At 33.5% G+C, this 12,370-nt stretch overlaps 1 protein-coding gene and 1 long non-coding RNA gene across 4 annotated transcripts in view; one reads left to right on the forward strand and one right to left on the reverse strand.

Annotated features, from left to right (window-relative positions):
• Window positions 1–12,370, forward strand: part of LOC143069310 (diphthine--ammonia ligase-like) — a 153,327-nt gene that overhangs the window by 22,191 nt on the left and 118,766 nt on the right. For all 3 annotated transcript variants that reach the window (XM_076243875.1, XM_076243876.1, XM_076243874.1), the window contains exon 3: window positions 9,306–9,490. In XM_076243875.1, the coding sequence (XP_076099990.1) occupies window positions 9,306–9,490 (185 nt within the window). The remainder of the gene's footprint in view (window positions 1–9,305; window positions 9,491–12,370) is intronic.
• On the reverse strand, window positions 1,952–4,625 carry LOC143069307 (uncharacterized). Its single transcript, XR_012976360.1, has 3 exons — window positions 4,375–4,625; window positions 3,941–4,009; window positions 1,952–3,178 (listed from the first exon to the last, which is right to left on the reverse strand). It is a non-coding gene; the product is annotated as an uncharacterized LOC143069307 (long non-coding RNA).

Genomic DNA, 12,370 nt, shown 5'->3' on the forward strand with positions numbered 1-12,370 from the left:
TTGAACCTAACCAGGTTTCCGTTATTGCAAACATGTCCAGTTTATTTGAAACAACATAGTCACTAATTGAGAGTGCTTTGTTCTTAACTGATCGACAATTTAAGACAGATATAACAATATTGTTGTTCGTGTTTATTTCATCTGAAATTAAACTGTTCGTTTTCAGAAGTGGTATTTTGGCTAGATTCGCGATGTTGGCACCATGTTGTTTGTGACATATTATATTCTGGCTATCATAATGATTGATCTTACTTGTTATAACAGGTATCGCACGTTGAACACTTTTCCCTGCTCTAACTCAAAAACCAAAACATTTAGAGCAAGTCTGACATGGGGGTGGGGTATAATTGTTATCAGGTCAAGATCTATCTGCCCTGAAATTTTCAGATGAATCGGACAACCCTTTGTTGGGTTGCTGCCCCTAAATTGGTAATTTTAAGGAAATTTTACTGTTTTTGGTTATTATCTTGAATATTATTATAGATAAAGATAAACTGTAAACAGCAATAATGTTCAGCAAAGTAAGATTTACAAATAAGTCAACATGATTAAAAATGGTCAGTTGACCCCTTTAGGAGTTATTGCCCTTTATAGTCAATTTTTAACAATTTTTTGTAAATCTCAGTGATCTTTAAGACAGATATAACAATATTGTTGTTCGTGTTTATTTCATCTGAAATTAAACTGTTCGTTTTCAGAAGTGGTATTTTGGCTAGATTCGCGATGTTGGCACCATGTTGTTTTTACTGTTTTTGGTTATTATCTTGAATATTATTATAGATAAAGATAAACTGTAAACAGCAATAATGTTCAGCAAAGTAAGATTTACAAATAAGTCAACATGATTAAAAATGGTCAGTTGACCCCTTTAGGAGTTATTGCCCTTTATAGTCAATTTTTAACAATTTTTTGTAAATCTCAGTGATCTTTTACAAATATCTTCTCCTCTGAAACTACTGGGCCAAATTAATCCAAACTTGGCCACAGTTATCATTGGGGTATCTAGTTTAAAAAATGTGTGGCGTGACCCTGCCAACCAACCAAGATGGCTGCCATGGCTAAAATTAGAACATAGGGGTAAAATGTAGATTTCGGCTTATAACTCTAAAACCAAAGCATTTAGAGCAAATCTGACATGGGGGGCGATAAAATAAACTACTAGGTTAAAATCTATATGCCCTGAAATTTTCAGACAAATCGGACAACCTGTTGTTGGGTTGCTGCCCCTGAATTAGTAATTTTAAGGAAATTTTGCAGTTTTTACTTATTATCTTGAATATTATTATAGATAGAGATCAACTGTAAACAGCAATAATGTTCAGCAAAGTAAGATCTACAAATAAGTCAACATGACTCATTAAGGAGTTATTGCCCTTTATAGTCAATTTTTAACCATTTTTAGCTCACCTGGCCTAAAAGGCCATGTGAGCTTTTCTCATCACTTGGCGTCCGTCGTCATCGTCTGTCGTCGTTAACAATTTTTCAAACATCTTCTTCTCTGAAACTACTGAATGGATTTGAATGAAACTTAAAATGATTGTTCCTTAGATTATCCTGCACAAAGTGTGTGCTTTGATTTTTGATCCGTCAAAAAACATGGCCGCCGTTACTTAAAATAGAACATAGGGGTCAAATGCAGTTTTTGGCTTATATCTCAAAAACGGAAGCATTTAGAGCAAATCTGACATGGGGGTAAAAATGTTCATTAGGTAAAGATCTATCAGCCCAGAAATTTTCAGATGAATCAAACAAACCATTGTTGGGTTGCTGCCACTTAATTGGTAATTTTAAGGAAATTTTGCAGTTTTTGGTCATTATCTTGAATATTATTATAGATGAAGATAAACTGTAAACAGCAAAAATGATCAGCAAAGTAAGATCTACAAATAGGTTAATATGACCAAAATTGTCAATTGACCCCTTGCAGTTTTTGGTCATTATCACAGTCCATTGCTAAGTTTTAAGTGTTTGTGTTTTGGTCTCATTTTCTTTATTTATAAACAGTAAGTCATATATATTTGTAATATTGAAGAATTGTTATCTGTACATGTTTGCCTGGCATGGTTCAATATGTTCAATAAGGCATTGTTTACCAGGTGAGCGATTCAGGCTCTTGAGAGCCTCTTGTTTGTAAATCTTAGTAATCTTTTACAAATATCTTCTCCTCTGAAACTACTGGGCCAAAGTTCACCAAACTTGGCCACAATCATCATTTGGGTATCTAGTTTTAAAAATGTGTGGCGTGACCTTGCCAACCAACCAAGATGGCTGCCATGGCTAAAAATAGTACATTGGGTCGAAATGTAGATTTTGGCTTATATCTCTGAAACCAAAGCATTTAGAGCAAATCTGACATCAGGTAAAATTGTTTAAAAGGTCCAGATCTAACTACCCTGAAAATTTCAGATAAATCAAACAACCGGTTGTTGGGTTGCTGCCCCTGAATTTGTAATTTTAAGGAAATTCTTCCGTTTTTGGTTATTATCTTGAATATTATAAAAGATAGGGATAAACTGTAAAAAGCAATAATGTTCAGCAAAGTAAGATTTACAAATAAGTCAACATGATTAAAAATTGTCAGTTTACCCCTTAAGGAGTCATTGCCCTTGATAGTCATTTTTAGCTCACCTGGGTATACATTTACAATTAATTCTCCATAGGCGGTAATGGTAACGTTTTCCTCCGTTGCTCAGTCCATATCGTTTACTTGAACATGTATGATGGCTCATATCGAAGCTGATACATTTATACATGTCTGGTTAAATTTTCGGGGTGGCAAGTGAGATTACTTTTTTCGCAAATTGATGGACCCCGGAAGATGGTGAAAAATGTCACTCTCCTCATGGAATAATCCCAAAATTCTGACCATAAAATTCAATAAAAAAATTGTCCTTTCTAATAATTTATTTCAGGTCAAATCTACATCTTTCTTTTCTCATCACACCAGCTCTATAAAACAGTTCTTATTGTTCATTTATGTCCATTTTTAAAATCACAGCATCCACAATTGTATGGCGGACTAATATATTTTTTAATTACGTCATCTGAGTTCCTCATCTCAAGGTCTATTAGGGATCCTGACCCATATTGAAATTCATACTTCTGATTTTTCCAAATATTTTTATGTGATCTTCATCGGTATAACATTCTGAATAAATCTGTGTATTTTTGTCCATTTCTGAAAAAAAATAAAGTTGTTTTAGCACTATACGGCAATGACACTTTCGTCGCTATATTCATTTATTTTGAATACAATGTGTTTGTATAATTAATTTCTTCCAAAATACCTTCACTAGTCAAAACAAGGACAAAATTTCTGATTATAACCTTTAATTACAATACTCAGACCCTGTTAAAGCATTCTATAAAATTTTCTTGTGCCTTAAAGTGCATTTTGACAGAGAAATTATGCAAAAATGAAGATTTTATAAAAAAACCAACACCAAAATAATTATTCTTACTAGTGGAAATCTGGTATTTAAAACTGTGGAAAGCACTCTTAACTACTTGGAAAGTCATCCTTATCATATAATTAGAGTGCAATATAGTGCAAATTTTCAAAACTTGTCCTTTCACATAATTCTATTTGAGAAAAAATGTTTTTAACATGTATTTCAGTGAAAACCTTTTATTAGTGAGAAATCCACATGAGGTTTTAAAGGAAACATTGTGACATCACATGTATTATGGCGTCATTAAATAACGACAGATCAAAATAGAGCTAAATATAGTTTGCAGTGTTACGTGAGAAACAGTTGTCGCAAGATTTAACTCGAAATATTGAGTCGAAACGATCTGTAACTAAGCCTTTTCATTTAATACCAAGACCATAGCAACAGTTTTCATATTTGCATATTTTTAACATACCGACTGTAATTTCAATTGCATAAATACCATAAATAAACAATTTAGAGCTTGCCTAATAAAGCAAAATGCTTACCAGTTATTCAGGACTTTTTAAAACCTCTAGTTTGCCATCTCAGGTTAAAAAGTAATGATATGTCTGGAACTGAAATAAGACAAAAAAATTACTCAGGCTGTGTTATCATTTAATTTAAATACAGAAGTACTATTGAGAGAGAAAAATCTAATTCTTGAAAGTTTAATCACAAAGAAAGACAAATGCTTCTCCCTTGTGGCTTAGTCACCTTCATTTAAACCTTTTATTTTAGAAGCAATGGGTAGTAGCTAACTAGCTTAATAGTTGAATAGGTGCAGAAATATTGTTTTCAAAAAGGTTTGACCCTCCCCCTTTTTCACTGAGAAATGACAATATCTATTGTTTTGCTCAAGTGCATTAAAAATATTAGTTCATGATTTTCTTAAAACATGTACATGTTTTTTTCTGTTTTTTTGCATATGATATCTACTGACCAGGGGTCAAATCATTGGATAAAAGCACATGCGATGATGTATCTCAGTTGTTTCTTGCCTTTTTCAATATAGTAAACAAATTCCTTTCGGATCTCTCGGAAGTAAACAAAGTTATGATTGTGCCTAAAAAAAGTGTTCAGCCCCGTGCCAGTAATGCATTTTAAAAGCAAAGTTTCATTGAGTTTTTGCTGATCTTTATCAATAATATTTATCTTAAACCATTTATAATAACTAGGTATAAATAAAAAACTACTAACCATCATTTTCGGTGGTGTACAAGGTGAAATCATCCATAAATTAGCCTGAAAACTTCTGGAATTAAGCTTCTAAATTGGGTATACATTTACAATTAATTCTCCATAGGCGGTAATGGTAACGTTTTCCTCCGTTGCTCAGTCCATATCGTTTACTTGAACATGTATGATGGCTCATATCGAAGCTGATACATTTATACATGTCTGGTTAAATTTTCGGGGTGGCAAGTGAGATTACTTTTTTCGCAAATTGATGGACCCCGGAAGATGGTGAAAAATGTCACTCTCCTCATGGAATAATCCCAAAATTCTGATCATAAAATTCAATAAAAAAATTGTCCTTTCTAATAATTTATTTCAGGTCAAATCTACATCTTTCTTTTCTCATCACACCAGCTCTATAAAACAGTTCTTATTGTTCATTTATGTCCATTTTTAAAATCACAGCATCCACAATTGTATGGCGGACTAATATTTTTTTTAATTACGTCATCTGAGTTCCTCATCTCAAGGTCTATTAGGGATCCTGACCCACCTGGCCCAAAGGGCCAAGTGAGCTTTTCCCATCACTTTGCGTCCGTTGTCCGTCTTCGTCAGTCGTCATTAACTTTTACAAAAATCTTCTCCTGAAACTCCTGGGCCAAATTAAACCAAACTTGGCCACAATCATCATTGGGCTATCTAGTTTAAAACATGTGTTTGGTGACCCGGCCAACCAACCAAGATGGCCACCAAGGCTAAAAATAGAACATAGGGGTAAAATGCAGTTTTTGACTTATAACTCAAAAACCAAAGCATTTAGAGCAAATCTGACATGGAGGTAAAATTGTTTATCAGGTCAAGATCTATCTGCCCTGAAATTTTCAGATGAATCAGACAACCTGTTGTTGGGTTGCTGCCCCTGAATTGGTAATTTTAAGGAAATTTTGCTGTTTTTATACGACCCCAAAAAATTTTTGGGATCGTATAATGGTATGATGTCGTTGTCTGCGTCGTCTGCGTCGTCTACGTCATCTGCGTCATCGTCGTCCGAAGACACATTGGTTTGCGGATAATAACTTTAGTTTAAGTGTATAGATTTTCATGAAATTTTTTCAGAAGGTTCAATACCACAAAAGGAAGGTTGGGATTGATTTTGGGGATGATGGTCCCAACCGATTAGGAATTAGGGGCATAAAAGGGGCCCAAAACAAGCATTTTTCTAGTTTCAGTATAATAACTTGTGTAGAAGTATTTCAATTGCTCTGAAATCATACTGCAATGTTTAAAACCACAAGTAGAAGGTTTGGATTCATTTCAGGGGTTATGGAGCCAAATTTTAGGAATTAAGGGCCAAAAAGGGGTCAAAACAAGCATTTTTCTAGTTTCAAGACAATAACTTATGTGTAATTGTATGGATCCCTCTGAAATTGTACCACAATATACCATATAACAAAGGGGAGGCTGGGATTAAGTTTTGGGTAAATTACCCATAATATGTAGAAATTAGGGGCCAAAAAAGGGCCAAAAAGAAGCATGTTTCTAGTTCCCAAACAATCTTGACAATAACTTGTGGTTAAGTGTATGGATCTCTCTGAAATTGTACTACGAGGTTCAATACTGCAATGGAAAGCATGGGATTGAGTTTAAGGGTTATTGCTTCAAGGGGGTTTCAAAAAGTTGGGGGGGGGGATTTTTTGTTTACCATTTTTTTGAAGAGCTTCCTTTTTTTTCAAAATTTTTCAAATTTCAAATATTGAAAGTTTCAAGAAGAAATCTTCAATTGCACAGTATTGTGCAATAGATTTGTGAGATCTTTGACCACATTAATTTGTGACAATATTATATTATATTATGTCAAAAACTTGATCACAATCCAAATTCAGACAGAATCAAGCTTGAATATTGTGACAAAATTTGCCCCAACAGTTAAGGGTTCAACCACTGGGGTCGTATAAAGCTGCGCCCTGCGGAGCACCTGGTTGGTTATTATCTTGAATATTATTATAGATAGAGATAAACTGTAAACAGCAATAATGTTCAGCAAGGTAAGATTTACAAATAACTGAATGTGAACGAAATGGTCAGTTGACCCCTTTAGGAGTTATTGCCTTTTATAGTAAATTTTTAACCATTTTTCATAAATCTTAATAATCTTTTACAAAAATCTTCTCAACCGAAACTACTTAGCCAAATTAATCCAAACTTGGCCACAATCCTCTTTGAGGTATCTGGTTTTAAAAATGTGTCCGATGACCCGGCCAACCATCCACCACAGCTAAAAATAGAACATAGGGGTAAAATGCAGTTTTTTGCTTATAACTGAAAAACCAAAGCATTTAGAGCAAATTGATTAGGTTAAATTGTTAATCAGGTCATGATCTATCTGCCCTGAAATTTTCAGATGGATTGGACAACCTGTTGTTGGGTTGCTGCCCCTGAATTGGTAATTTTTAGGAAATTTTGCTGTTTTGGGTTATTATCTTGAATGTTATTATAGATAGAGATAAACTGTAAACAGCAATAATGTACAGCAAAGTAATCCCTAAAAATAAGTCAAACATGACCAAAATGGTCAATTGACCCCCTAAGGAGTTATTGTCCTTTAGAGTCAATTTTTAACAATTTTCATAAAATTTGTAAATTTTAACTAATATTTTCCACTGAAACTACTGGGCCAAGTTCATTATAGATAGAGATAATTGTAAGCAGCAAGAATGTTAAGTACAGTAAGATGTACAAACACATCACATCACCAAAACACAATTTTGTCATGAATCCAATTTGTTTAATATTCACATAGACCAAGGTGAGTGACACAGGCTCTTTAGAGCCTCTAGTTTAAACTAGAGACCCTAATGATGATTGTGGACAAGTTTGGGCAAATTTGTCTAACTAGTTTAAGAGGAAAAGATTTTTGTAAAAGATAACAAAAATTTACAAAAAATGTTAAAAAATTACTAAAGGGCAATAACTCCTTAAGGGGCCAACTGACCATATTGGTCATGTTGACTTTTTAGTAGATCTTACTTTGCTGAACATTATTGCTGTTTACAGTTTATCTCTATCTATAATAATATTGAAGATAATACCCCAAAACGGCAAAATTTCCTTAAAATTACCAATTCAGGGGCAGCAACCCAACAACGATTTGTTGGATTTATCTGAAATTTTCAGGGTAGATACATCTGGACCTTATAAACAATTTTACCCCAGGTCAGATTTGCTCTAAATGCTTTTGTTTTAGAGATATAAGCCAAATTCCACATTTTACCCCTATGTTCTATTTTTAGCCATGGTGGCCATCTTGGTTTGTTGGTTGGCTTGGTCATCGGACACATTTCTTAAACTAGATACCCCAATGATGATTATGGCCAAGTTTGGTTAAATTTGGCCCAGTAGTTTCAGAGGAGAAGATTTTTGTAAAAGTTAACGAAGACGGACGATGGATGCAGGACGACGACGGACGCATACGCCAAGTGATGAGAAAAACTCACTTGGCCGTTCGGGCCAGGTGAGCTAAAAATGCTGATGAAGGTAATTTAATTTTAATCATGATGATGTGTGTCATATTCTATTTTAAGACTTTTATGATGTATTTAATGGGTTATTTATATGTTTGCAATTTGCAACAGCATAGAGATTGCACAAAAGCAAAAAAATGAATATAAATTCAAATCTCATAACCAATTATTCTGTGTCAGAAACCTAATTATGTGTCAAATATTTTTAAATTACAATCCAAATTCATAGCTGTATCAAGTGCCAATATTGTGTCCATTTTTGCCCTTACTGTTCAGTGTTGGACCTCTGCCGTCCTATCCAGCTGCGGCGTGTTGGGTTAAACATGTCTTCGTAGGTAAATATTCTAGCTGTAGATTTTTTTTTATCAATTCATGTGAGTGTAAAAGAGTATTACCTTCTGTTGGGTGGAATTATGAAGTAGGAATCAATACGTCCTTGCTTCATCCTTTGTTGCATAAAGGTGTTATGCTTGTCATCCTCAGCCTTGTGTTATTGTACGACTGAGTGACGTTTTTTCAACGTATTGGTCAACTCCACGGTAACAAATCACAGTGACTTGACATAATCAATAATATTTTACACGTAAATATGAGTTAATAATATCTTTATAAGTAATGAATTGACACGTTATATATACGGGAAATGGCAAATTCAACGAAGTCTAGTCTGATTAATCATTGTACGATCTTAAAAATTAAAAAATTAAAAAAAAATTATAAAATTATAAAAAAAAAGTGCAAGTAAAAAAGGGGGGGTGGGCTAGCGTTCGCCCTCTACATCCCTATCGGAATCTACCACTGTTTGTGGAGTTATCAAGAAACTTTGGTGACTGGTTTATATATTTAACTTAAGTCTTTGAAAAAGCGATGGGCATATCATGCGCTCATGACACAGCTGTTTATTAGTTTTAATTTCAATTTAAACATTGCGTATGAAATCAAGATAATGTTTGCACATGGCTTTCATTACATTTTGATGTGGAAATTATGTTTAAACAGAGGTTAATATGTACATCTCTTAATCTGCACTTATTCAAGACAGATCAAGAATTATATCAAACTATTGTATAAAAAGTGAAATTGGCCTGTCATAATGGAATGCAAGTTAAATTCAGATATCTACAGAGAAAGACAATCATTTACCTTACTTATAACTTTTGTAATTTTTCTGTAGATGAGTTGGACAGTTATATGTACCAAACAGTGGGACACCATGCCATTCATTTGTATGCTGATGCCATTGGATTACCACTTTATCGTCATACTATTGAGGGTTCATCGACAGCTATAAAAATGGACTATGAGACAACAGTAGGCGATGAAGTAGAGGATCTGTATACTTTATTGAAGAAAATTAAAGTAATTTATTTCATACAATTAACACTATTAGGTATCAGGTTTTAACAAAATAGTTCAGTGAAAATGGACGTCATATTAAACTTCAAAATATACACAAGAAACAAAAATTTAAAATCATACAAGATTTACTAAGGCCAGAGGCTCCTGCCTTTGGACAGTGGAGCAAAAATACAGTGGTATTAAACAGGATTTTCGAGATCTCAACCCTCCCTCTATACATCTAGCCAATGTAGAAAAAACAAACACACAACAATACGTACCGTAGAACTCAATTCAAAAGAAGTCAGAGTCTGATGTCAGAATAGTTAATGAAAGAAACTAAACAAAATGACAATGATACATCAATTTTACAAAGGACTACTAGCAGTTACTGACATGCAAGCTCCAGACCTCAATTAAACTGATTGAAATATTATGTCTTCATCATATGAATATCAAGCACAATCCATCCCGATAGGGGTGTAGTATTATACCATCATAAAATATATGAGAAAACATATAACCTGTATCATGCCAACAACTGGTTTTAGAATAAATGTGTTCATTTCCAATGCAAAGCAAAAATATGCAGTCTGTAATAACTTTTATCGTAACTATATCCCTTCTTAATAAGTCTGTTTACAGGGTTTCGTTAGCTTTTGAGGTGAATGCCAACATTTGTGTGCTTTGTAAAGAATATTATCATAAAAAATTAGATGTGAAATACCTGAACATATAAGATGTCTGCATGTTGCATTATATTTACGAATGATGTCCTTGTACCGATGATACAATTAAGTAAATGTTTTGACTAGTCTTATGATAACGAAAAATTTTTCGTCGTATATTGCTATCACGTTGGCGTCGTCGTCTGCGTCGTCGTCTGCGTCGTCGTCGTCGTCCTAATACTTTTAGTTTTCGCACTCTAACTTTAGTAAAAATGAATAGAAATCTATGAAATTTTAACACAAGGTTTATGACCACAAAAGGAAGGTTGGGATTGATTTTGGGAGTTTTATTCCCAACATTTTAGGAATTGGGGGCCAAAAAGGGCCCAAATAAGCATTTTCTTGGTTTTCGCACTATAACTTTAGTTTAAGTAAATTGCAATCTATGAAATTTTGACACAAGGTTTATGACCACAAAAGAAAGGTTGGGATTGATTTTGGGAGTTTTTGTTCCAACAGTTTAGGAGTTAGGGGCCAAAAAAGGGCCCAAATAAGCATTATTCTTGGTTTTTGTACAATAACTTTAGTATAAGTAAATAGAAATCAATGAAATTTAAACACAAGGTTTATGAACACAAAAGGAAGATTGGGATTGATTTTGGGAGTTTTGGTCCCAACAGTTTAGGAATTAGGGGCCAAAAAGGGGCCCAAATAAGCATTATTCTTGGTTTTTCGCACCATAACTTTAGTATAAGTAAATAGAAATCTATGAAATTTAAACACAAGGTTTATGACCATAAAAGGAAGGTTGGGGTTGATTTTGGGAGGTTTGGTCCCAACAGTTTAGGAATAAGGGGCCCAAAGGGTCCAAAATTGAACTTTGTTTGATTTCATCAAAAATTGAATAATTGGGGTTCTTTGATATGCCAAATCTAACTGTGTATGTAGATTCTTAATTTTTGGTCCCATTTTCAAATTGGTCTACATTAAGGTCCAAAGGGTCCAAAATTAAACTTAGTTTGATTTTAACAAAAATTGAATCCTTGGGGTTCTTTGATATGCTGAATCTAAAAATGTACTTAGATTTTTGATTATTGGCCCAGTTTTCAAGTTGGTCCAAATCGGGGTCCAAAATTAAACTTTGTTTGATTTCATCAAAAATTGAATAATTGGGGTTCTTTGATATGCCAAATCTAACTCTGTATGTAGATTCTTAATTTTTGGTCCCATTTTCAAATTGGTCTACATTAAAGTCCAAAGGGTCCAAAATTAAACTAAGTTTGATTTTAACAAAAATTGAATCCTTGGGCTTTTTTATATGCTGAATCTAAACATATACTTAAATTTTTTATTGTGGGCCCAGTTTTCAAGTTGGTTCAAATCAGGATCCAAAATTATTATATTAAGTATTCAGCAATAGCAAGAAATCTTCAATTGCACAGTATTGTGCAATAGCAAGCAATTTTCAATTGCACAGTATTGTGCAATAGCAAGAAATCTTCAATTGCACAGTATTGTGCAATAACAAATATTTTCAATTGCACAGTATTGCGCAATAGAAAGAAATATCTAATTGCACAATATTGTGCAATAGCACGAAATTTTCAACTGATTGGAGTTATCTTTCTTTGTCCAGAATAGCAGTTGAATCAACTTAAATAATTGTTTTATACAATATACAATGTATATTCACTTTTACTACCATAACTGATAAATTAAAACAATCTTTAGCATTCAGTGATAACAAGCACTTTATTTTACATTTTAATATTTTATGATGTATTTAAATGAGTAGTTATTGTTGCAAACTCCATTAGGAATTTGAATTGAGATCAGTTTTTGAAAAAGGGAAAGGGGGATGTGAAAAAAATGGGTGGGGGGGGTTAAATTTTTCTCATTTCAGATTTCATAAATAAAAAGAAAAAATTTCTTCAAACATTTTTTTGAGAGGATTAATATTCAACAGCATAGTGAATTGCTCAAAGGCAAAAAAATTATTTTAAGTTCATTAGACCACATTCATTCTGTGTCAGAAACCTATGCTGTGTCAACTATTTAATCACAATCCAAATTTAGAGCTAAATCCAGCTTAAATGTTGTGTCCATACTTGCCCCAACTGTTCAGGGTTCAACCTCTGCGGTCGTATATAGCTGCACCCTGCGGAGCATCTGGTTTTCAGTTATATTCAAATTTCTCTCGCTAAAATCTGATAGATTGTTACATACACAAGCA

This window comes from Mytilus galloprovincialis, chromosome 3 (genome assembly GCF_965363235.1).
Source record: "Mytilus galloprovincialis chromosome 3, xbMytGall1.hap1.1, whole genome shotgun sequence".
Classification (NCBI taxonomy): Eukaryota; Metazoa; Mollusca; class Bivalvia; order Mytilida; family Mytilidae; genus Mytilus; species Mytilus galloprovincialis.